Source organism: Dendrobates tinctorius, unplaced genomic scaffold, assembly GCF_039654945.1.
Source record: "Dendrobates tinctorius isolate UK_male_01 unplaced genomic scaffold, ASM3965494v1 ptg000017l, whole genome shotgun sequence".
In the NCBI taxonomy this organism is placed as follows: Eukaryota; Metazoa; Chordata; class Amphibia; order Anura; family Dendrobatidae; genus Dendrobates; species Dendrobates tinctorius.
This window is the reverse complement of record NW_027361685.1, coordinates 291,113-318,298: the sequence shown is the minus strand read 5'-3', so window position 1 is coordinate 318,298 and position 27,186 is coordinate 291,113. Positions and strand designations below refer to the sequence as shown.

General features: G+C 45.7%; 1 protein-coding gene across 1 annotated transcript in view; it reads left to right on the top strand.

Moving 5' to 3' along the window:
- The first annotated feature begins 243 nt into the window (after positions 1–243).
- LOC141082368 (uncharacterized) overlaps positions 244–27,186 on the top strand; it is a 65,292-nt gene continuing 38,349 nt past the window's right edge. Inside the window, exons 1-2 of the mRNA XM_073566307.1 lie at positions 244–450; positions 4,063–4,131. Coding sequence (XP_073422408.1) covers positions 244–450; positions 4,063–4,131 — 276 coding nt within the window. The remainder of the gene's footprint in view (positions 451–4,062; positions 4,132–27,186) is intronic.

The following is a 27,186-nucleotide window of genomic DNA, read 5'->3' as shown; positions in this document are numbered from 1 at the left end:
ATAAGGAAAGTGCCCCTGACTGGGTGCCTTTCCTCCCCTCCCCTTCCCTTAGGGTTAATAGAGCTGGCCCACCCACGTCATGGTCCGGGGTGGGTACTTAATGTTATAGGGCCAATAGGGATAAGGAAGGGGTTACTACAGCCCCTTCCTGTACTTATAATGGACCAGATCCGAGGCCGCCCTTCCTCTTTCCTCCTGGCAGCTGATTCTGGAAGTGCTTGTTGAGCACTGTCCGTCGGTACTATGGCAGACCCTCTTTTGGAGGCCCTGCGCTTGCGTGTCCTGCAGGAAGGAGAGTCGTGGCTACAGAATTTCCTCGCGGGGATCGATGCTCACCTGGCATCCCCGCGGGCTGCAGCTTCTCCAGTGGTGCCCGGTCCTGGAGCGGTTTCACCGCGGTCAGGTCTGGCCGCTGCAGCGGTGTCACAACAGCCGGCGGCGTTGGGGGAGGTGGGAGGCAGGCGGTCCGTGCGGCGATCCCGCCCTCCTGTCCGGCTGCGCGATGCCTCGCCTGCGCTGGCCGGAGTTTCCCGGCGGCGCGCGGCTAGGCGGAAGTCTCCGCCCCCAGACTTCCGGTCTGGAGAAGCTGAGCGCGCAGCCGCGCCGACACGTGGGAATAGGGGGCGCCGGTCCAGCGGTAGGCAATTGCGGGGGGGTTAGGGAATCTAGGGGCCCCGATCAAACACTTAGCGGAGCGGGAGTGGTTGGAAGGGATCCGGGCAGGGCGGCGAGGGAGATTACGTGCAGTGGGATATCCGGTGCCATTATGGGAGGGAGGAATAGTGCAACCTCCTCCGGCTCAGCAGAGGAGCAGGGCACTGATCAGCCGGGGGTGGGGGCCCAGGGGAGGGGCAGTCTGTCACTGGCTCTTGTTGTGGGAGCGGTCCACACATCATCCCCTGCAGAAGTGATTGCGCCGGGTACTACAGTGCCTGCGGCGGCACCGCAGCACGGCGGTACGCAAGGGGTTGGGGGTCAGAGCCAGGCCCCCGCTTCAGCCATAGCTGGGGGTAGTCGGGAGGCGTCAGTTAATGCGGCAGTGGTCGGTTCCCCCAGGAGGAAGAGGCGAGGCAGGCGTAGTCGCCGGGGATCCTCATCCTTCTCTTCCTCTTACTCATCGTCCCCACAGTCGCGGCGTCACGGGCACCATGCATCACAGTGTCGCCATAAAAGATCAAGGCACTCTGGCCGCAGGGGTTCCTCTAGTGGTCATCACCATCCCCGGTCCTCGAGACGTGGCTCTCCATCTTCAGTGTCAGAGGTGTCCAGCGCGTCTGTGAGTCCCGAGCGAGTCCGTGGCACCGGGAGTCGAGGGCCCGATCAAGGACTTACAGCCTGGTTGAGGCGAGAACAACTCCCGAGGCTACAAGTCGCGGCGTCATCATTCCGGCGGGTCATCCGGGAGCCGGAGTTCCTCCAGCCATGGGAGTCCCTCCTCCAACGGTGAATCCGGGTGAGTGTTCCTTGTTGGGTTCTCCGAGTGTCGATACCACAGCTATGTTATCCGTGTTGCAAGCGTTGATCGGGCAATTGCCCCCCAAAGCTAGTATGGCGAAGGAGTGTCAGAAGGGGGTTGCCCCATTGTCGGGGGTGTATAAGGATACCATGTTCTGTGGGGTTAGTGCACTTGGGTCGCACATTGATGATGATACTAAAAAGATTTGGAGTAACGATTATATAGATATTTGGTCGTTGGTTTCGGTGGACCAACACACCGTGGACAAAGAAAGGAGGCCGGTTGAGAGGTTTTCGGAGAGAGTGCGTCCAAAGGTGGCTAAAACTATGAATAATAGGTTGCAAGCTTTCGCCGTACTGGGTTGCATTATGGGACAGGAGCACCCGAGCCGCTGTTCAGAGTTGTTTATCTACCAGGATATGATCTACAACTCATATAAGGCTCATGGGGGTTCAGCTTGGTGGAGGTACGATGAGGAATTCAGGAGGCGGTTAGCCCTTCACCCGGAAATCGGATGGGGGGTGAAGGCGACTGAGGTTTGGTTGCGCCTTATGATGACTCAGAAGCAGTATCCCTTTCGGTCAGCGGCTGCTGGACAAGGATCAACAGGTTCCAGTTCAGTGGGATATGAACATAAGGATGAGTGACCTCATGGAGATCAACATCCAACACTGCGGAGACACCATCACATGTTTCTCAACGCAGTGATCTAGAGCAATGCCCCCATCCCTTATGGGAAATATGCAAAAGCATGTAAATCAACAGCCGCGGAGACACCATCACATGTTTCTCAACGCAAGCAATGACTAGCCAGGTCTTTCCCCGGGAAGGAACAACCACGGGAAGGGCAGTCTCCAATGAAGGAAACCACCTATGCCAAAACATGGTATCCATCCACAGACAGCTGTTTCGGGGTATTGCCCCTCATCACCAGTTCAGTGGGAGACCCGGTACCTGTTGGTTGTTTAATGAGGGACACTGTCGGTTTTACGGCCTCTGCAAATTCCGACATGAGTGTTTGGCATGTGGAGGTTCTCACCCGGCGTCTAAGTGTTCCCGCCCTGCGGGAAAGCTGCCTGTCAAGCCACAGCAAACTGAGAGGAGAGACACCGGTGAACGTAGTCGCGATGGCACCATGGTTAGACCGTTATCCTAACAAGGAGGCTGCAGGTATGCTGCGTTTTGGTTTTTCGGAAGGTTTTTTCATCCCGTTTAAATTGCATAGGTCCCCCGGTTTTGCGGCAAATTTGAAGTCGGCTCGCGAACATCCGGATGTTCTGGTGGCAAAAGTGCAGAAGGAGGTAGCCCTGGGTAGAATGGCCGGTACGTTCGTATCCCCACCTTTTCAGGATTTTAGAGTATCGCCCCTGGGAGTGGTGCCTAAAAAAGACCCTGGTTCCTTTCGATTGATTCACCATTTGTCTCACCCAAGAGGGTCTTCAGTGAATGATGGTATTTCCCCTGATGATGCTTCGGTATCTTATGCATCCTTCGACAGGGCTGTGGCTTTGATTAGGATCGCTGGGGAAGGAGCCTGGTTGGCGAAGTCTGTTATCGATTCGGCATTTCGTCTGTTGCCGGTTCATCCGGATTGTTTTCATCTGTTGGGTTGTCAGGTAGAAGGAGAGTTTTATTTTGATATGTGTCTTCCCATGGGATATTCTATTTCATGTTACTATTTTGAACTTTTTAGTTCTTTTTTGGAGTGGGTAGTGAGATGGGAATCGGGCAGTAGGTCCGTCACTCACTACCTGGATGATTTTCTTTTTGTCGGCCCGAACGACTCTGAGTTATGTAGTAATTTGCTTTCCACATTTACGTCAATCGCGCGGACGATTGGTGTGCCTTTGTCACCAGAGAAGACCATCGGTCCGGTTCACACTTTGTCTTTTTTAGGCATCGAAATTGATACTGTAGCAATGGAGTACCGACTGCTGGGGGACAAGGTTCAGAAATTGGTCTTGTTGATTGAGGGTTTCATGTCAGTTCGGAAGGTTACTCTCTTGCAGATGCAATCTCTGTTGGGGTTGTTAGTATTTGCGAGTAGAGTAATGCCGGTTGGTAGGGTTTTTTCACGACGGCTGTCGTTGGCTACGAAAGGGGTCTCCAGCCCACACCACAGGGTGCGGGTTATGAGGGCCATGAAGGCAGATTTGGAGGTGTGGCTTTCCTTTTTGCACACATTCAACGGTCACACTTGCTTTATGCTACCGTGCCGGACGGCACAGGATTTGAATTTTACGTCTGGGGATGGTGGCGCTGGTTTTACGTCAGGATTTGGGAATCGCTTGTGTCAGGAGAATTGGCCGGAGTTTTGGGTCAGGTTGGGTTTTTGTAATGACAGGACCATGTGTGCGATTTTTCCGATCGTTGTTTTGATTGAGTTGTGGGGTGATCTACTATGTAATCAGGAAATTCATTGGAGGACGGTTAATCCAGGGGTGGCTCGTTGCCTCAATCATTTCTCGTCCAGGTTTCCGCCGGTCTTGTGCCTTCTTCGTAGACTGGCTTTGCGCTGTTTGAAATTCAACATTTGGCTTCATTCTCAACTGGTACAAGGCCCCGATGTTTTGCTGCTTAACGATTCTGATTTTTCTGACTTGCAGGTTTCCAAGGATCCTGGTCCCAATTCCCGTCGGGAAGTTTTCAGTTGCCTGCAGATTCTGTGGGACGTGGTCAGGAACAGTTGATGTCCCTGGTTCATTCCTCTGTGTCCCAGTCGACTTGGCGAGCATATGGTAAGGCATGGATGGAATGGTGTCAGTTGGCGGGTCATAGGCCTGTTCAGATGTGTGAGTCCTCGAGATTGCAAGTTACGGTGGAGTACGTGTGTCATTTGCATAGTACGGGTCTATCTGGTACGTCAGCGCAGCAGCGCTTATCCGGCGTTGCTTTCCACTTTCAGTTATTGGGTTGGTCCGATGTTACCAAATGTTTCATTGTCCGACAGGCTATGAAGGGTTGGAGGGTTCAGCCTCGTAATGAGTGTAGGTGTCCGGTGTCCCTTGCCCTTCTTAGCCAACTCATAGGTATTACCGTTAAAGTGTGCAATTCTGCGTTTGAGGCAGCCCTTGTGTCTGCCGCTTTTGGCTTTGCATTTTTTGGGGCATTAAGGGTTGTCAAACTGGTTCCTCGTTCGAAGTTGGATTTGGGGTGTGGTTTGCGGATGTGGTTTTCTTGGATGAGTCGGTGCGCGTGAGGATACGTAAATCGAAGACTGATCCTTTGGGTAGGGGTTCCTGGGTTTTGCTACGGGCGGCCAGATTCTCATTGTGCCCGGTCGCTTTGCTTAAGGAGTATGTGTCTATGAGGACGGGAGGTAGTTTTTTCTTTGCGCATGCTGATCATTTACCTTTAACTAGGTATCAATTTCATGCTGTGTTCAATAGATGTTTGAAGGGGTTAGGAGTTCCAGCTGGTGAGTATGGCACCCAGTCTTTTCGCACTGGGGCAGCTACGGAGGTGGCTAAGGAGGGTCTTCCTGATGCTGAAGTTCAGAGGATTGGGAGGTGGAAATCAGCATGCTTTGCTTGTTACATTCGTCCAGATTTGTTATATTAACGATTTCTTTCTCTGCAGATTCCGTCAGGTCAACTGTATGGTTGCTGGGACATTCCTACATTTTCTGGGCTGCGCAGCGTGCGGAGTGTCGCCCAGGTGGACGGCACCTTGGATTTCGGGATGTGACTTTCATGTGGAGAGGCATTAGGGGCCTGCAGTGGCCGCAAGTTTTACCGGAGGTTGTTTCGATTGCAAGAGGAGCTCGGGGGCCGAGCATTTTGGTGTTACATGCGGGGGGAAACGATTTGTGCTCGTACAAGGTGGCGGAGCTGCTATGATGCGGGCTGATATGGAACAGTTTCATAGTTTTTTCCAGGAACTAGTGTTGGTTTGGTCGGAGATTGCTCCGAGGGCGGTGTGGCAAGGGGCTCGTGATGGTATGGCAGTCGAACGTTCGAGGTCTATCAATGCCCGTATCTCTAGGTTCGTGCGTGAGAGGTTCAGTGTGGTTGTTCGTCACAGACAACTGGAAGGAAATAACAGTGCTCTGCTAAGGCCTGATGGGGTACATTTAAACGAGATCGGGCTTGATATCTTTCTATCTGGTCTGCAGGATGGAGTGGAGCAAGCTTTGCTATTGATGGATGGGGGGGTCGGAGTCCTGTTTAGAAACAGGATCCTCCGTGGCGGTGAAAGAAGGAATGGCACAAAGCTATGGCTTGCTGGCCGACTTGCCTGCAAATACAGAACAGGGCATTTGGCAGCGAGCGCGTGTTAAAGAGAAGCTAAGTGCCTCTAAAATGTTTGTTTGAGAAAACATTCAATAAAGCTGTGACCGACCTTCACCCATCATTTGGTTTCCGAGTTTGGTTTTTGGTTGGGTGGGGTAGAGGAAACGTTATTGGGGTTTTTAGCCCTGAGTCACAACAGTCTGAGGCCAAGGCTTTATAGTGAAGGGACAGGAGTGAGGGCCTGTGCCCAGGAGCTACAGTCTGAGGAAAGGGCTAAAAAGCCTTCACTAGACCCCTGTACAGCTGTATAATGAGGCCCAGGCTTTATAGTGAAGGGACAGGAGTGAGGGCCTGTTCCCAGGAGCTAGTCTGAGGAAAGGGCTAAAAAGCCTTCACTAGACCCCTGTACAGCTGTATAATGAGACCCAGGCTTTATAGTGAGGGGACAGGAGTGAGGGCCTGTACCCAGGAGCTACAGTCTGAGGAAAGGGCTAAAAAGCCTTCACTAGACCCCTGTACAGCTATATAATGAGGCCCAGGCTTTATAGTGAAGGGACAGGAGTGAGGGCCTGTACCCAGGAGCTACAGTCTGAGGAAAGGGCTAAAAAGCCTTCACTAGACCCCTGTACAGCTGTATAATGAGGCTCAGGCTTTATAGTGAAGGGACAGGAGTGAGGGCCTGTACCCAGGAGCTACAGTCTGAGGAAAGGGCTAAAAAGCCTTCACTAGACCCCTGTACAGCTGTATGAGGCCCAGGCTGTATAGTGAAGGGACAGGAGTGAGGGCCTGTGTCCAGGAGCTACAGTCTGAGGAAAGGGCTAAAAAGCCTTCACTAGACCCCTGTACAGCTGTATAATGAGGCCCAGGCTTTATAGTGAAGGGACAGGAGTGAGGGCCTCTTCCCAGGAGCTACAGTCTGAGGAAAGGGCTAAAAGGCCTTCACTAGACCCCTGTACAGCTGTATAATGAGGCCCAGGCTTTATAGTGAAGGGACAGGAGTGAGGGCCTGTTCTCAGGAGCTAGTCTGAGGAAAGGGCTAAAAAGCCTTCACTAGACCCCTGTACAGCTGTATAATGAGGCCCAAGCTTTATAGTGAAGGGACAGGAGGGAGAAAAGTGGGGAAAGGAGCAGGAAGAGCCGGACTGCCCATCACTAACCTGCAGAGCCGTACTCCACATATATGGCTGCTCTGTGCACAGGACCTGTGATGAGGTCACAGGAGGGGAGGAGTCAGGGGTCACATGATCTCCGGAGTGAAGACGCTCCATGGAGCCTTCTCCTCAGTCAGTGACATTCCCGCCATTATTTGCCCCTCACTACTGGCACAATTACCCCGCGCCGCCTTCTCTACACAGTGTTATGTGTGGAATGTAACGTGTGATTTCTCTGGAGGGAAATAGACGCCACACAGGAGGGAATTCTCACCAGTTACCGGCCGTCTACTATATGGCGGCATATGATTGTGCTATCGACTCCACACCAGGAGCTAAAATGCCCAAATCTCGGTTATTTCCTCCCTTCCAGAGTCCGGCTGAGGCCGGGGTCACACTTGGGAGAAACTCGCCCGAGTCTCGCTCCTCAGTGTCCTTGTGGATTAGCCTCTGTAGGGGAAACGACACCGGCTGTCAGGGACAGGGGGCCCCAACATAAATCCAATATTCGCTGTAAGAAAACCCAACCTGATGCCGCCATTCGGGGTAACCAATGCTCCGGCAGTCTGTGACAATGTCAGTAATTATATTTTTGTCACTGATTGGTAGATTTGTGGTAATTTTCCTGGATGATATAGTGAGTTCCTCCCGTCCTCTGGAGGAGCATGCTGAGCATGTCAGACAGGTTCTCCAGGTTCTACGTGACAACTATTTATTTGGTAACCTGGAGAAATGACAATTTGTGGTCCAGCAGGTCCAGTTCTCAGGACATTTGGCTTCTGCATTGGGGTCTCAGATGGACCCGTTACGGTCCCAGCAGTCCCTTCATTGGTTTTATCCAAGTGACCTGAAAGTGTTACAGAGATTTCTTGTAGTCGAGAAACTGAGGAACAAACAAGTGAAAAATAGGGTCTTACCTGATAACCAGATGTAATGAGAGTAGGGGAGTATTACACTCACCTGATGGAGTGGCGCCTTTACACCATGCTCAATGCATAAATCAGCTGCTGCAGGACCCGGGGCCAAAGACCGAGCAGAAGAGCTGATCCGGGTATAATGTGTCTGTACCTGCGCTGCTGATGGAGACGATCGGAGATGGAGATTTTCCTTAAAAACGTTTATTTACTTATATTCCGCAGCACTTTACAGTTTGCACACATTATCATCGCTGTCCCCAATGGGGCTCACAATCTAAATTCCCTATCAGTATGTCTTTGGAATGAAAAAACGTCAACAAATCACAAAATATCAAAGTTCATGAGAAAGTCCGTCACACAAAGATAAATTATAGATCATGAGAAAACAGAACACACTTACATACAATAATTATATTATAAAGAGCCTATGAATGAAGTGAGGTCACCTAAAAGAATGAATAAAAATATACTGTATCTTTCGGACTATAAGCCGCACCGGACCATAAGCCGCACCCCAAATATTCAGGAGGAAAATAAGGCAAAAGTTAATGTGTCAAATGGGGGTCTGTGCCACAGTCTGAATTCAGTAAACCCGGGGGGGGGGGGGAATCGGCAGCGCTGGTGGAGCCGGGTCACAGGAGGTGTTCGGGGATCCGGCGATGATCTGACTTATCCCAGGCTGGTGCAGCAGGAGGCTCTGTAACATCTGTAATCTCACTGTGGCCATTTGGAGTAAGGGGGTTTAGTTTATAAATCCAGAAGATTTCTTCCCGATGTAGTTGTCCAATGCGATTCTGACCCTGTGGGGGAATCTCCTCTGTGGGGAATATTCTCAGTTGTGTGGAATCTTTCTTGTGTTTGATGGTGCAGTGACGTGAAAGCCCATGTTGGAGAAAACCCTATGGAGTATTGGAACGGTGTGAGTTCAGCCTTTTGTGGAGGGGTTGGGTCGTCCTTCCCACATATAATTTCTGGTATGAGCATATAATCACATATATAACATAACTGGTGGAACATGACATGGGAGTTTTGGTCGGGAAAATTTCACCAGTAGGTATAAGGGTGAATTCAGAGAGACCATGGCAGATCGAGTCACAACAGAGGCAAGTTTTCAGATCGCATGTAATGATTTTATTCGGGAGACAGGCGATTTTTAGCAAATCTTCCTTCTTCTCTTCTATGTTTCTTGGTGCTAGGACATTTTTCAACGATGGAAGTCTTCAAAATGTCAAAAAGGGATTGCTGGGTAATGTTTTACCCATTCCAGCTGTCTGACATGCTCATGATGCTCCTGCAGAGGACGTGAGTAACTCAATATATCATCCAGGTAAACTATCGCAAATCTACCCATCGGTGAGAAAAAAAATGAAATTTTCAAAGACTGCCGGAGCATTGTTTAATCTGAATGGCATCACCAAATTTTCAATATGACCCTCCCGTGTATTGAATGCGGGCTTCCATTCATCACCATTGTGTATACGTATAAGAGTAATCATAAGGAATTGAAAGAATTGTCACCCTGTAAAATAATGCATATCCTGTAAAATACTCAGGACTAGTTACCAGATAAAAATGTAGTGGTTTATTTGGATTCTTCCATCAAAGAAAGGTTATTACAGAAAAACAGGTGAATAAAAATAGGTGAAAGAGAAATTGTCCATAGTTCATACTCTGAGATCCCACATGGCAAAAGCAATATGTATTCTTCTTTCTCTCCGGGATCTCTCATGGCAAATGGCGTCTGTCTCTCTTAGGCTTCTTCGTACTAAAGTAACATACCAGCTGTTATGTCATGTCATGGCCCAGAACAGATGACATCTTCGTGTCTGTCTCTCATGATGGTGAGGGAAGAACAGCGACCTCTACAGTTAGCCATGAATTATATACGTCTCCTAAAGCACGTGGTCTCTACATATATGGAGCTGTCTTTCTACCATGAGCCAAGCTTAAAAATAGCCTATGTCGTGTAAGCTAAAGCAATGTACAGAACTGAGTCTTATAAGAAATTAACGGATTATTAATATTTAACAATTCCCCCTTTTGAGGGAGACAGACATTAATTGGAACCCTCAAAATATAACAAGATTTTTTTTCTTCTTTTTTGACAAAATAATTTAATATCAATAACAATAATAATATCAGATTACCGTTATAAGTACTCAATGACATAATTGATGTGAATTCATGTTATGGTAAGCCGTGAACAATATTCATATAAAATATGTATAATTATACTTCCCTAAGTCTAAATTGAAGCATCTCAGGTCCAGTCATCATCTGATGTCATCTGGTCTTCATTTTGATGTCTTCTGTCTTCTTCTTGGTTCTTTTAAAAACACAGTTTTTCTATAGCATATAGATGTTGTAGAAATTGTGTTGTATATCAAATCAAAGTTCATAAATTCAAATGTTAATACGAAAACAAAGTCTATGCAGCTTTAATATCTGTGCAGTGTCACATTTAAAAACCTGGGCTTACATTGGCTCGCCTTGGATATTCTGGAATCCTCCATCGGTACTGGTCTTTGAACAGGTGTGACGTCTTTGGTCAGCAAAGCAAGGGTTAAAATGACTCTTCCTTGCTAAACATAGCACCATAACCAGTCCTTGTCCTAATGCACAGGACATATGTCAGGGTTGTAGCTTCCTGACAATTACCTTATTGTTCACCAGCTTTACATCGAAGCTTTACAGGTGATTGAAAACTTCTGGAACTTGATAAGAACGTGATAACACAGTTCACATCAGCATCATAGGATCATCGTCCTCTGGTTGTCAGGTTAGACACTTTAATTGTGACTGTCAGTGGTGGATACTGCACTTGTGACTGTCAGTGGTGGATACTGCACTTGTAATTAACACAGTCTTACTGAGAAGTCATAGCTTTGTTACCTTCTGGGACTTCTGGATCGCGGCATTCTTCTTGCAACTGATAAGAATCAATTTTAATATGAAAAGTCTTTATTAACGTAATTTCAGTATCTTGCTTGAAGTCTTCAGTCCCTAGTCTATACCAAATCCGGTAATTTTCCTATCCTATAATATCACAGCGTACCATAGCAATCAGTAATATCCATATAATTATCAGAATTTGTACCGTATATGGATTTCAATGTTTGAAATAATAAACCAATAATAAGTGATAATACATTATTATCCATATTTTTTTCATGTGATAGAACATTTTTATGTCATAGGTGTAATTACCTTTTTCAACCCATAGGTGTCACTGTGTTTTATGTAACCAGTGTTTTCATCTTTATTAATAAGGAATATATTTATTATACTAATAATATGTAGGAATGTATAGCCATGAACCAAAATAAGAATATATGAGTGAGCGAATGAATGAATAAAAGAATTGTTGCATATAACTCAGAAGTGAAACATTTTCCTTTGTAATGAAACCGTATCATTGTTATATTTAATGAAGCAAAATTCTATAGTAGATATTACTTTACTATTGATGAAAGAAAAAATAAAAATGTAAGAATTAAAAATAAAAATAGAATAAAAAATTGAGAATTAAGAATAAGAATAAAAATAAAAATAAGGCCTTTATGTTGATGCAGAGTAGTTATGTCTTCAGTGACATATACCCTTAATATTTCCATGATCTGGATTATTTCATAATTGTCATAAACTTGTGTTACCAAAATATTCAAATTATGCAACTTTGCATATAATATTCCTCTTACTGTAAAGAAATGACTCTTTATAATACTTGTTATTATACCCAATACTTATACCATTGTACCTTATTTCTATTTGTTCTTTATTAAAATGTGTGAAGAAGAGGTATTAATCAAATGTGATGATGTAGTCAGGATCAAAAACATATTTTCCCCCTTAATACCAAAAAAATATTGTTTCATGAAATAATTCATTTATCAAAACCAAAATTAAAAATAATTAATTTATAAATTGTGTAAATATTATACTTGCTTATACCATTATTTGTCTGAAGATGTGTAACCATTAAAATTAATTTGAATATCATAAAATTATCCTTTGGAAAAATTAATTTAAATGTAGTTTAAGATTAACACACTTGGACAGAGAAGGAAGGTCCACTATTCCCAGATGCAGCTGGTGAATACCAGGCTCTGTGCTGGTGCCTGTTTAAAAGAGCTAAAGCTGATAAGGAAAGAATAGATTTTCTTCATAAACTATTTTCTATTTTGTTGTGCGATTGCACTTATCCACAATTAACTAAATCAAGAAATAATTACTAAAGAAATATAGAAATATATGTTGTATAGATAATATTTCATTATGTATCTTAATATTCTAATAATTTATCTGATCTGCATATTTCTCCTAAAGATAAAAGCTTTTGGGGTTTTTTTTTTTTTCTTTCTCTCATGCATTCAGGATCCTGAGGCCTCACAAACGTATCACATCACTCGCTCAGCAGCTGCTCATACACTCAGTCACTGTCACTCAGACTGTGTCACATATTAAGTTTAAACCAAATACCTCACATACGAAGGTGTGATGAATACACGTATTTTAACCCAAATTATCCTAATCATCAATGCATTGTAACTATTTCAATTTAGTCTCTTAATATTTCTTTGAATATTCCCCACATGACATAAATATATATGTATAGCTATACTTGACATTTAGGCCTAGAAAAAAAATTCCATTGCTTTGCAAAAGTTGAGACCCCTTTAAAAATTCTTTCCCTAAGGAACAGGGACATAGTATACTGGTCTGGTATACTTATTATTAGAACAAGGTACAAATTTCCCTGCTGTGGTTGTCATTCGAACCATGCAGAAAAGCACACCCACAGAACATATTAAAAAATGCAATTAGTTATTTCCTTTTAAGGGTTAGATATATATAATCATGCAATTATTGCAACTTCCTGTGTAAATAAAGGCATAAATCCTTGGAAGAGAATTTTTCCCGATTAAGTCCTGCTTTGAAATGAAAATTCTAAGGAAACATAAAAGAGAAGGTTAATATCATATTCATATTCTAAATATTATTACTGATGTAGATTTTAATTTTCATTAAAAAATACAGTTCTACTATTTCTACTTCTACAAACACTCTATATATACTGTATGACTATGTATATATCCACAAACCATAAAACTACAGGATTATAACCTATAAAATAATTACATATAACTCACTAATTGTATAACACTGTTACACAATATATATAATTACTTTTTCTAGCCAATTCCTACACCCATACTTATTTCTCTGCAAAAAATATCCTGAAAGGTTCTTGCCATTTTAAAGCTGATAGATTCTTGGAGCAGAGTATTCAGTTTACAGGCCATGATGTCACTCACCACCTGTTTCTGTCTGTCAGATTCGGCCATCTTGGTTACAGAAAGAAGATCAAAACTCATCATTTTCCTTAATTCAATTTGTGTCTTTTCGGTGTTCTTTTGCATCATTCCATATGGCTTATAACAAACATGTGATTTTCTTTTTCTTTCTTCGTAGATTTGATTTTGGGGAAAACTCATTTTAGAAGGTTTTGCTAATACAGGCTTCTGATAAGATTTTACTCTGCCTGTCTTTACAAAATTAGCACGATTTACTGTCCTTTCACGATTCTCGTGTTTTCTGGCAAAATCAAGGGATTGCGCACATTCAAATAAAGAATCTTTTTGTGACGCAATAACACGAGATGCAGGATTTAAAAACCAAAATTTGCTTACAAAACTCCTTATGAGGGACGGTGTTTTGACATTCTCACTCAGCATTCTATACAAACGTTCATATATGGACATGAACGTAAAAATACATTCCTTCCGACCAATCCTTAATTTTTGAAGAATATCAATATCTGGATGATTTTCATTTGATGAACAAAAAATGAGAATTTTTAATCTGTCTTTATCAGTTAAATTCTCATGTGTTTCACCAGATAACTTTAAAGATAACCTCCTGGAAAAGGTTACAGGGATCCACATTTTGAACAACTGATTCTTCTCCTCGTTCGATAAATCAAATTTGTCAACACAACTTTCAAAAACCTCAGAGTTTCTACAAACATGCATTTTGTTGTCATATGCAGGAATTATTTCGCATATTTTTATCAAATTCTTCCTTACGTTACTTCGGATTTGGGCCTGTGAGTCGTCTATTTTTAGTTTTACGTCTTTCCCTTGTACGTCCTCTACGTCAGTTCTGAAGTCTCCTCCTACTTCTCCATCTTGTTCCACATCTGCAAGGTCACCTTCAATGGCCGCTACAGACACTTGATTACAGTCAATCTCCCTAACTTTACAGCCAATCTCGAGAACATCACAACAATCATTTTTGGATTTCTCTGACACAGATCTATGAAATATATCTACCATCTGTAGAATATTTTTTAATCTCTCTCTTTCTCTATTGAAAAACTTAGAATCTAACCTTTGATTCTCGAGTTCACACTCGGCATATAAACTTAACCATAAAACTTCTGAATTAGAATTGTCTACAGACTTAAATTTCAATCTACTCTGCTTAGCATAAGAATTAATTACATCCATTTCTCTTACCTTGAAATTTCTCAGCTTGTTCCTTTGATAGACAATGCTGGGCTCTTGTCTTGGTTTCAGCACGTCTGGCACTTTGGCACTTGTAGTACTTCTCAATCTATCTGGCAATTCTTACTTCTAGGTTCTGTGTGATTCTTGTAAGTAGTGGAATTCCCGATAACTTGCACATATGATTTGACGTTAGCAAAGTCCAAAAGGGGGTTTGGGCAAGTGGAGGGAAATTCGCAAAAAAGTACAAAAATGCAGATCTGGCTGGCTCTCCAATGTAAAATAATGCATATCCTGTAAAATACTCAGGACTAGTTACCAGATAAAAATGTAGTGGTTTATTTGGATTCTTCCATCAAAGAAAGGTTATTACAGAAAAACAGGTGAATAAAAATAGGTGAAAGAGAAATTGTCCATAGTTCATACTCTGAGATCCCACATGGCAAAAGCAACATGTATTCTTCTTTCTCTCCGGGATCTCACATGGCAAATGGCGTCTGTCTCTCTTAGGCTTCTTCGTACTAAAGTAACATACCAGCTGTTATGTCATGTCATGGCCCAGAACAGATGACATCTTCGTGTCTGTCTCTCATGATGGTGAGGGAAGAACAGCGACCTCTACAGTTAGCCATGAATTATATACGTCTCCTAAAGCACGTGGTCTCTACATATATGGAGCTGTCTTTCTACCATGAGCCAAGCTTAAAAATAGCCTATGTCGTGTAAGCTAAAGCAATGTACAGAACTGAGTCTTATAAGAAATTAACGGATTATTAATATTTAACACACCCAGATCCTTCTTACAATTTTATTCAATGGTGAAACGTGACATCAAACCATATTAGAGTGCGGCGTGCAGGTAGCAGGGAGCTATACAGAGGAGAGAGCCTGACGGACTATGGCTGTTTCGCACTTGCTTAGCACTTCTGCCGGTCCATGCTTGTCAGGGGGATACACCACTTCGTTTTAACAAGGGTTAGGGAATGGTTAACTGAGAAGTGCAAAACATGTAAAGTGAGTACAGTGAGATGATTAATATATAAGATTAAAAGAAATATAACATAGATCAAAGCCACACATATTAAATCTATCATTGAGGCCAAGGGGAACTTGTGCATCACAATCCAAAATCCATTTTGCTTCTCTTTTTAGTAGCCCCACGGCTCCTAGATACCCGCTGTTTACCCTGGAAACCAGCGTGCACGCTCATTTCCAAGGTAAACAGCGGGTATCCAAGAGCCGCGGGGCTCCTAGTTACCTGACGTTTACATTAGAAACCAGCGTTCAAAAAATGGCCCGGGACATTCAACGACGATCAGCGATAACCAGCAGGGGGGTCGGTCGCTGATCCCCGTCACACACAGCGATCTTGCTGGAGAGATCGCTGATGTGTCACAAAATCAGCGATCTCGCTAGCAAGATCGCTGTGTGTGACCGGGCCTTAAGTCAGGGATGAGGGGAAGCGGGTAAGTGTTCCGAACCGTTATCTTGTTAAGTTCCCGAAAGTCAAGGCATGGCCGCAAACCACCATCTTTCTTCTTCAAAGAAGAAGAACCCTGCTGCCACGGGTGAAACAGAAGGCCTGATATGCTCTTTGCGGAGACTCTCAGCTATGTACTCCTTCACGGCTTGGCACTCTGGCCCAGACAAATTGAACAACCGAGCCTTAGGTAACTTGGCTCCAGGTAGTAAATCAATGGCACAATCGTATGGTCTATGTGGTGACAGCACCTCAGCCTTGCTTTCGGAAAACACATCTTCGAAATCCTTCAGGTATTCCGTAATACCTTCCAGACCGACAGATGACACAGATACGGATTTAACAGAGTTAACAAGAGGTCTCAGGTTACAACATTTATCCTTGCATCCCCATTGAGTGAGCTCCCCCGTTACCCAATCAATGGTAGGATTATGGCGTTGAAGCAAAGCCATCCCCAGTACCAGTCCCACAGGCAAGTTATCTAACACAAGACAACTTAGTTTTTCCACATGAGTGGGACCCACTTTCAGAGAAAAAAGTTCAGACCTGAAACAGATACCATCCTGGGTAAGAAGGGACGAGTCAATTGTCACAAGTTTAACAGGATCCTGCTGACTGTCCCTATCTTATTAAGAGTCATAATATGGGTATCAATCAGGTTAACAACAGAACCACAGTCAACAAAGGCGGTAGTCTGAACAGGACCATCATCAAGTTCCAGTTCCAACTGAAGCACAATTTTTGCAAGTGAGGAAAAGTGTACCTGATTGTCTTTGTAGCCTCCTCGACTACTACCCAGACTTAGGCATTTCCCGCCACCTTGGAGGACGACGGACAGGAAGGGCAGTCCTTCTTCCAATATCCAGATTCCCCACAATAGAAGCACAACTGCTTCTCCTGGCGGCGTCTTCTTTCCTTCTCCTCACAGGTGACAGCGCTCACCTCCATAGCCACAGGAGGAGTCCGGGTATCACCTCGACTGGAGAATAACGATGTTTTGAGTTGCATAACGCCTCTTGACCGCAGTCTGCGATCCATACAAACCGCTTGGGTCATGCATCCTCCAGGGAGTCAGGTGGAGGATGAAGTGCCAGGGCATCCTTCAGATGTTCACACAGGCCTCTACGGAACCCCCAAAGGGCGGCATCACTCCAAGAAATCTCAGCTGCCCAACGTCTAAATTCAGAACAGAACCACTCAGCCAAGTGCTTCTGTGGCACCCCCAGGAGTATGGTCGCCACAGTGGCATTACCTTCCTCCTAGGGAGTGTGATGTCTTGCTTGGAAGCAATGAAGGAACTCTCTGTCAGGTAAATCCAGCACACAGCACAGTTCCCACTCCAGGCCAGCAGAGTGAGCTCTGAACCCAAACTGCTGAGGAGCTGCTCTCTGTGGCCAGGAAAGGGAAGTTAGTGAGTTCGTGTGGAGAAGGCGAAGTGTGTGGATGTGGGAGAGATGAGCTGGAGGATTGAGCGGAATTCAGGCTCACTTCTAGCTGTAGCGCATGGACGGGATTCTGGTCTCCAAGGTTGTATGGATGCTGATGTTCCGGAAACAGAAACCGGAGGAACAGGAGGCTGTAAATGCTCTGTTCCGACATAAGACTCGGAGGCACAGCAGCAACGAGTGTGAGCCAGAGAAGAAGGAGGCTACGGCTGTCTGCCATACAAGGGGAGTTCTAAAAGAGAGCAAGCAAGGGGAACTTCAGTGTAACTCAGTACTGCAAGTACCTCAGATAAGCGCTAGGAAGGAGACTACACAACCCATCTGCATAAAGAGATTCCTAAGTTGCTTCCAGGCTGATTAACTCCTGTTCCATCTGTAATCTGGATCCTCGACTGCACTTACAAAGCAAAGTAAAGGTAAAGGAAACTGCACCCTGTTGTGCCATTGCCTCCTTCCTGCAACCTCTTCCGCACTGCTACATCTCTGTGCGTAACACTGCACCCTCTCCCTCAACACCTATTACCACTGCCCTGGGACTACAGCTCTACCTGTGGGGAGCTCTTACACCTTGCTGCCTTATACCATCTGTCCCAGAGGATCTGCCTGCAGTGTCGGCTTAACCCCTTCATTGCCGAGCACCACAGGTGGCGTCACGTATCATCCAACTATAAACTTTATTCAGCCACATTTCACCCCTTTGGATGGACTCCTAGGGCCACAGACCGGGTCACCGCCACCGTGACACGTCCCTCTGAGACACCGGCCCGGTACCGAGTAACCCCACTGCCCTGGCAGGCGATCCATTTTGGCGTCATGAACAGGATTTACGAAGCCCGGTGCTACCGGGTCCTGTGTGCCAGAGACTGTATTGTGTGCCATAGACTTATTTTGCAATTGCCGCCATTACCCCGCCATTTGGCGCGTGCGGGAAGCCAAAGGGGTGTGCCTTCATGGGTGGAACCTGCAAGAGTGAAGTGCTGCGCGGGAAGAGACCAGCGGGCGGGAAGTGAGGAACTGAGGCCTGCAGTCCTGGTATCCCCGATCATCCAGCCTCTGGAGCGGCAACCGGTAAGTCAGTGAAACACGGGGCCTGGCAAACGTTAACTAGGGGGGAAGAGAATGTCTGAGGCAAGAGAAGATGCAGCGGTGGATGCCACCGCACCCCCCACAGCGCTGCAAGATGCAGGGGCCAGCGCAGCTGCGGCTCCAATGGCACCGCAGAATCCAGCTGCCAGCGCCACCTCCAGAGCACCTCAAGAACCAGCGCAGCAGTCCCCATAATGCCGCTGTCCATGCCCTATATACCGGGAGTGGCCTGGTTACCGCAGTACTCAGGGGAGTCACATACCCTGAGTGAATTCAAAGAGAGACTGTGCAGCTTGTTTGAGGTGTATCCTCTGTCTGAAAACCAAAAAGTGAACATCCTTATTGGGCAGCTAACTGGTGCAGCGCAAAGAGAAGTAAAGTCCTGGCAGGACACTGATAAAGAGACTGTTAAAAAGATTCTGGCTAAGCTAAGCACCTTTGACACCCACACTGCAGCTGAAATAAAAATGAGATTCTTTGGGTGTAAGCAAAGAGTGCAGGACAGTATATGGGACTATGCTCTTAACTTGCAGGAGGCGCTGAGAGCCATAAAGCAGATTGACTCAGACAGTGTGAAAGATGGAGACAGGTTGTTAAAGGAGCAATTTACTGAGGGACTCCTATCCAGTACCCAGAGCACAGCTGCGCATCATAGCCCTACAAAACCCTGACCTAGACTTTGCAGACTTTAAAGACAGGGCTAACCGGGTGCTGAATGAACCAAATGTCAGCTGTCCAGCACCCCCTAGGCGCCCAGCAATCACATACCACCAAGAAGCAGCATCTTTCCCTCGGAGGCTGACGCACAGACTTTGGATAATGATCCATCTACAGAACTGCGCCTTCAGGTCCAAGAGCTGACCAAAAATATGGCTGCACTCGCCAAAACTGTGCAGTCCATGCAGATGTCCTCAAAGGAGAAGATCCAGCTGGCCTCCAGTCCAGAGAATGTCCCGTGGCTACGGAAGAAGAGGATCCTGCCACTCCGAGGGGAGTGACAACGATCGCTATGACCAGGATGGACGTCCCATCTGTCGTCACTGATGCAAGGCAGGCCACATCGCAAGATTCTGTTATTTAAATGAGCAACCCCTGGGGCAGAGGGCCAACCCCCCAGGAGTAGGACCACAAGGCCCAAAGAACTGGCGAGCCAAGTATCTTGGAGGGCGACCGGTCCTCCCAGTGGTGATTGACGGCATCCTGTGGAAAGAGCTGAAAACTGCTGTTCACAAACGATCTCCATCCAACCTCACTGAGCTCGAGCTGTTTGCCAAGGAAGAATGGGTAAGAATTTCAGTCTCTCCATGTACAAAACTGACAGACATACCCCAAGTGACTTGCAGCTGTAATCGCAGCAAAAGGTGGCGCGACAAAGTATTAAGCTAAAGGGGCCGAATAATATTGCACGCCCCACTTTTCAGTTTTTGACTTTCCACAAAAATTTTAAATAACCAATAAATTTCATTCAACTTCACAATTGTGTCCCACTTGTTGATTCTTCACCAAAAATTTACATTTGGTATCTTTATGTTTGAAGCATATGTGGGAAAAGGTTGAAAAGTTCCGGAGGGCCGAATACTTTCGCAAGGCACTGTGTTTGTGTCACTGACATGTATATATATTTATGTATTCTACGTGTACATATCTATCTATTCTTTTCTGAGCTGTCAGTGTGATTTTACAATAGCTGGACATGAATTGCCGGCTTTTCAAAGGACATCAGTGCGTATAAATCGGACAGCATTCGCATGGTCCGAGTGCTGTCCGATTTATCTATCGCACCCATTGACTTCTATTGCAGGATGCGATCCGATTTGTGATTACAATTGCAGCATGCTGCGATTTTTTCTCCAGCCTGATCTTGATCCGATCTGAGCTGGGAAAAAACCGCAGATGAGCACACCATCATAGATTAACATTGGTACAAATTCAATTTGATTTTTTTTTATCAGATTGAATTTGTCCGATTTCACCGCAAGTGAGCATGAGCCCTTATCGCACCCACCAGGCCAAGACTTATGTTCAGCGGCCCCAACCACTCATCGGTCTCTTGTTTAGTCACTGTCCACAGCTCCTGCGCAGTAACGTCCCTGCCCGTGCTTACTGTTCCGCCTATCGGTAGTTATCTGGACCTTGCCACTGATGGTGGTGCACACCTGATTTTGGCTGCAACATGTGTGTGCTGGACAGTGATAGCCCCGCTTGAAAAATTAGTGGTGGATGGGAACCACGTACTGCACAACAGCCACCACAATCACTTTTTTAAAACTGTTTTTCTCCATTAGATGGAATGGCAGCATTTCAAAGGCCAGGAATGTGTACATGAAGTTATTCAGGACCAGGGCCAGTGGGCAAGTAGTTTCCTCTTTCTGTCTAGGATTTGGGTGACTGAGAGCTGAACACTTCCATGGGACGGGGTGCAGATGCTCGGTGACACTGCTGGTGGTGGTGCTGTTGTAAGGACGAAGACCGGGCTGCAGGTACCTGTACCGAGCCTGGTCCAGAACTGTTGAGGCTGCCTCCCATGTTGCATGGGGCCGTAATGAGGAGCTGGACTGACCTCATGACCCAGGATAAAAGGAAAAGCGTGCGCTGCAGCAGTCAGTTTGGCGATAACCAGCAACAGCGCACAGCTGAGAGAGCAGCTCGCTCCGTCCACCGAGCATCGGCACTGCGGCAGGCTGCGTTCGCTGTCCACAGCGGGACCACGGGAGATAAAGGTGCCTTGCGCCCCATGACAGAAACAGAGAAAGGTGCTGTGCACACCGTGACTGTGAGTACCGCACACAGAGCAGAGAAAGCCGAGCACCGGACATACGCTTGCGGCCTCCCTGCCAGTTGATGCACGGCCATTTACGCTTCACTCTGGGAGCGCTGCGGTTTTGTTTCGGCTGCATCTGTTTATGGACTAGAGGCTCAGCGGAAGGTGCCGGAGACCGACCGCTGCCACCAGAAGACGGACCATCGTTTAAAGGACCCCATGGACTATGGAGTTTTGGAGATGTAAGATGGGGACATTGTGGACTGAGGACATTACATGTTGGCCATCTCCATGGATTTGTTGTACAACCCTGGATTTATGGAATAAGAATAGTTGCATCGGTGACCTGCCTCGGTGATTATTACACCCCACAACCTCAGATCTCCACAGGGAGGATTTGTTCTCACTTCTCATTATTGTGCTAGCCCAGTTTTTGTTAATCATGAGCTATTAATCTTTTACAGAACCATTTTCCATATTACAGAATTGTATCTTTATAAATGTCACACTGATGGGCCGGATGGCATCCAATGTTTTCTGCTCAGACCCATCTGAGTTCAGTCACATTGCGAGTCCAGATGAGAAAACCCCCCCGATCTGCTCGGCCTGATAGAAGAACATTGCTCCGAGTGCAGGCCAATATGCAGAGGATCGCACTCTGCTGATTATTATGCCAGCATGCGCGAGACTCAGAATGTGAAGAGTCACATATTACACAGAACAGGCAGGAAACAAGGGAAGCAGAACTATCAATATGGGAGAGTGATACACAGCTGTGGCCATATTGGGGCAGTTCATAGATAAGGAGGGGGAGGTTTTAGGGTCTGTGCACACGTTGCGGATTTCCTGCGGATCCGCAAGTGGTTTACAGTACAATGTTGTTCTACGGAGAAAAAAACCCGCTGTGCACATGCTGCGGAAAAATCTGCACGGAACCGCAGGATGTCAATTCTTTGTGCGGATTCCGCAGCGTTTTTACACCCATTCCATTATAGGAATCCACAGCTGTAAAAACGCAGAGCAAATCCACACTAAATCCGCATAAAAAACGCAAGGATTTTGACCTGCGAATTCTGTCAAAAGATGTAGATTCCCCACGGAAAATTCCGCAACGTGTGCACATCCCCTTGTTGTCCTGTGATTTTAGGTCTGATCCAGGGTTGTGGTCTTCAGGAGGTCTGAGGAGCACATTCCTTCATTGATGTAACAAGACATAAATCCACGCGACACATTCATTCCAGCTCTGTCACAGGTCGTCAGAATTTTGTAAGCCATTAGTATCCAAAAAATAAACCGTGAATATTGCCTAACATTACAAAGATATTTTTCCTCTGGAAAATCTACCATCGCCTGTCCCATCAGTGGTGACAGCAGCAGTCTGACCCTCAGCGAGGAGCAGCTTAAGAAAGAAAAAACAATTATGGACAAAAAAATACAAAACATACAGCTGATCCGGCTGTACGGGCTCCACGGAAGTGCGGGTCTGATCTACTGGTGAGGACTTCCCGGCAGGTAGTTCCCCCAATAAACCGCACGGTGTGGACACAGCCCGATACAGATCCAACTGCGGTTACTGGATTTTTCAGAGAAAAATAAGGAAAAAATATTTTTTAATAAAATGGTGGTGCTTCTTAAAATCCATGCGTCTTTATTGCTTATCGGGGGGTGGTGGCTGCGGTGAAGCGGTGTCCCAGGGTCGCTGCTGGAGGAGGCAGGAGTGGGGTGATTCTGCAGATGGCAGGCAGGGATGAGGGGGTGCTCCGATGTGCGGCGCTGGTGCGGGGGTCTCCGGTGGTTGCTGGCCGCTGCTGCTGGTGTCTCCGATGCACAGCGGTGCTGCGTGGGAGTCCAGCGCTGCCCGGAGCTCTGCCAACACTTTGCGACATGCCAGAGCCCCGATACTTCCACGTTTCCCTGTGCGTGGGCAGTGGACTCCGATAATTTGTACGCCGCCGCCACAGTTGCGGCGCATGCACAGACGGTGATCAATATCTTGAGAGAGATTTCAGCGCTGAGATCTCATCTCTCGAGATCTTGGTCCCGAGATCATTTTCTACGCATGCGCCGCCGCCGGCCATATTCCCGGAGTCTACAGCACACGCACAGGGAAACATGGAAGTACTGGGGCTCTGGCATGTCGCAAAATGTTGGCAGAACCCCGGCCAGCGCCGGACACCCACGCAGTACCGCTAGGCACCGGAGACACCCGCAGCAGCAGCCAGCAACCACCAGGCAGCCGGACCCCCCCCCTCATCCCAGCCTGCGGCCAACACCCACAGCATCGGTAAGGCATGTACGCTTTGTAAGACGCACCCCCATTTTCCCCCCAAATTTTGGGGGAAAAAAGTGCGTCTTACCAAGACTAATGTCACACCGAGCTTTATCATTCTAGAAATGAAAATTCAACTCGTATCTGTCACACTATTTTATTACAAGTCAAATAGTTAGAACTAAAATATATAAATCTATGCATACATACAAATGAATGATAATGAGTTTTAGAAATCAAAACAATTAATTAACCCCTTTACCCCCAAGGGTGGTTTGCATGTTAATGCCCGGGCCAGTTTTTACAATTATGACCACTGTCCCTTTATGAGGTAATAACTCTGGAATGCTTCCATGGATCCCGGTGATTCTGACATTGTTTTCTCGTGACATATTGTACTTCATGTTAGTGGTAAAATTTCTTTGATATGAAATTTTGAAAATGTTGCAATTTTCCAACTTGGAGTTTTCTTAATAAGTAACATTTCCCACATGTTTACTTTACATCAGCACAATTTTGGAACCAAAAATGTTTTTTTGTTAGGAAGTTATAAGGGTTAAAAGTTGACTAGCGATTTTTCACTTTTACAACACCATTTTATTTTTAGGGACCACATCACATTTGATGTCACTTTGAGGGGTCTATATGATAGAATGGTGTCACTTTTGGGTATTTTCTAAAAACTGCACCCATCAAGGTGCTCAAAACCACATTCAAGAAGATCATTAACCCTTCAGGTGCTTCACAGGAATTTTTTGAATGTTTAAAAAAAAAAAAAAAACATTTAACTTTTTCACAAAAAAAATTACTTTAGGTCCAATTTTTTTATTTTCCCAAGGGTAACAGGAGAAATTGGACTGCAAAAGTTATTGGGCAATTTGTCCTGAGTACGCTGATACCTGATATGTGGGGGGAATTACAGTTTTGGTGCATGGCAGAACTCGGAAGGCAAGGAGCGCCGTTTGACTTTCTCAACGCAAAATTGGATGGAATTGAGATGGGGCGCCATGTCACATTTGGAGAGTCCCTGATGTGCCTAAACAGTGCAAACTCTCCACAAGTGACCCCATTTTGGAAACTAGACCCCCCAAGGAACTTATCTAGATGTGTGGTGAGAACTTTGAACCCCCATGGGCTTCACATAAGTTTATAATGTACAGCTATAAAATTAAAAAATCATATTTTTTCCAAAAAAAAAATTATTTTCACCCCCAATTTTTATTTTCCCAAAGGAAACAGGACACCAGAAGTTATTGTGCAATTTGCCCTGAGTATGCTGATACCCCATATGTGGGGGTAAACCACTATTTGGGCGCATGGCAGAGCTCAGAAGGGAAGCAGCTCCATTTGACTTTTTGGCTGGAATGGAGATCGGACCCCATGTTGCATTTGGAGAGCCTCTTTTGTGCCTAAACAGTGGAAACCCCCCACAAATGACACTATTTTGGAAACTAGACCCCCCAAGGAACTTATTTAGATGTCTGGTGAGCCCTTTGAAGCCCCAAGTGCTTCACAGAAGTTTATAACGCCCGGGTGTGAAAATAAAAAAATTATATTTTTTCCACAAACATGATCTTTTAGTCCCCAATATTTTAATTTTTCCAAGGGTAACAGGAGAAATTGGACCCCAAAAGTTGTTGTCCAATTTGTCCCGAGTAGACTGGTACCCCATATGTAGGGGTAAACCACTGTTTGGGCGCATGGCAGAGCTCGGAAGGGAAGGAGCACCATTTGAATTTTTCAGCGAAGAATTGGCTGGAATTGAGATCAGACGCCATGTTGCATTTGGAGAGCCCCTGATGTGCCCAAACAGTGGAAACCCCCAATTCTAACTCCAACCCTAACCCAACACACCCCTAACCCTAATCTCAGCCCTAACCAGAAAATGGAAATTATTTCTTTTTATTTTATTATTTTTCCCTAACTAAGGGGGTGATAACGGGGGGTTTGATTTACTATTTATGGCGGTTTTTATGTTTGGCGGCTGTCGCACGCTAAAAGACGCTTTTTATTGTAAAAATAGTTTTTGCATCACCACATTTTGAGAGCTATAATTTTCCATATTTTGACCCACCGAGTCATATGAGGTCTTATTTTTTGCGGGACGAGTTGACGGTTTTATTGGTACCATTTTCTGGCACATGACATCTTTTGATCGCTTTTTATTCTGATTTTTGGGACCCAGAATGAATAAAAACCAGCATTTCATGAATTTCTTTTGGGGGTGCGTTTACACCGTTCCGCGTGTGGTAAAATTGATAAAGTGTTTTTTTTCTTCGGGTCAGTACGGTTACAGCGATACCTCATTTATGTCTTTTTTTATGTTTTGGCGCTTTTATGTAATAAAACCAATTTTATATAAAAAATAATTGTTTTTGCATCGCTTTATTCTGAGAGCTATAATTTTATTATTTTTTCGCTGATGATGCTGTATGGCGGCTCGTTTTTTGCGGGACAAGATGGCGTTTTCAGCGGTACCATGTTTATTCATATCCGTTTTTTTATCGCGCGTTATTGAACTGTTTGTTCAGCAGTATGATGATAAAGCATTTTTTTTTTAAAGGGGTTTACCAAGGGGATTAACTAGTGGGACAGTTTTATAGGGCGGGTCGTTACGGATGCAGCGATACTAAATGTGTGTATTTTTATTGCTTTCTTTTTTCCAAAAAATGAATTAGGGATTTTTTTTTTATTTAGCGATTTTTTTATAAATTAATTTTATTATTTTTTTTTTTTACTTTATTACATTGTCCCAGGGGGGGGACATCACTGTCATGTGTCTCATCGCTGATCTGACAGGTTGCACAGCACTGCTGCAGGCTTCCTCCGTGCCTGCACTCCACAGGCACGGAGGAAGCCGCTTCCCTGCAGGCCCCCGTGGCCATATCGGATCTGGAGGCCTGCAGGGAGGAGGACCCTCGGAGCGACGCAGCACATCGCATCGCTCCGGGGGTCTCCGGGAAGCACGGATGGAACCCTCTCCCTGCATGCTTCTCTCCTATGTCCCAGTACACTGCGATCATGTTTAATCGCAGTGTGCCAGGGGTTAATGTGCCAGGGGCGGTCCGTGACTGACCACCCCTGACACATAGTGCAGAGTGTCAGCTGTGATAATCAGCTGACACCCGGCTGCCATAAGCGGCGCTCCCCCCGTGAGTGCTGCTGATCGCGTTAGATGTACTATTCCATCCTTGGGACTTAAGTCCCAGGTCAGATGGACGGAATAGTACATCTAATGTAGGAAAGGGGTTAAGGCACATTAGAGATTAATGAGAAAAAAAAAAAACATTTTGTACCAAAGTCCCCTGTTCTTTAGCTGCAAAAAATGTATTGAGGTACTTAACACAAAATTCCTCTCTCGTTGAATCCACTATAGGACACGAGCATGGGTAAAGGGAAGAGGACCTGTTGTGAATTCTCTCTATGGCTTCCCTCTGGTGATTACTGAAGATAGTGGAGCTAGTCAGATTGACAGAGGGGTTGCGAGTTCTCTTTCTGGACTCCCTCTGGTGGTTACTGGAGGTAGTGGAGCTGATCTGATTGACAGAGGCTTGTCACCTGATAATGAGGAAGACGACTGGAGATCTGGGGTTTCTGATTGGGATTTAAGACAGCTGACTCCCTCTATCCCTGCTGGTGATTTTCTTCCTGTGCCTCCTGAGGTCTGATGTCTCCTGCTCTTTCCCTGCATGTTCAGCCAAGTGGTATATTTGCTATTCTGTTTACATTTGATCTGGTTTTGTCTATCTCAGTTTTGTGTGGGTCAGCCAGCTCCGGCTGGGCCGTGCTAAATCACCACCCATATGTTGCTGCATGTGCCAGTTTGTTTTGTCCCCTTTTATATTGGTCTCTTTTTGCTTTGCTTTCAGAATATACCAGAGTG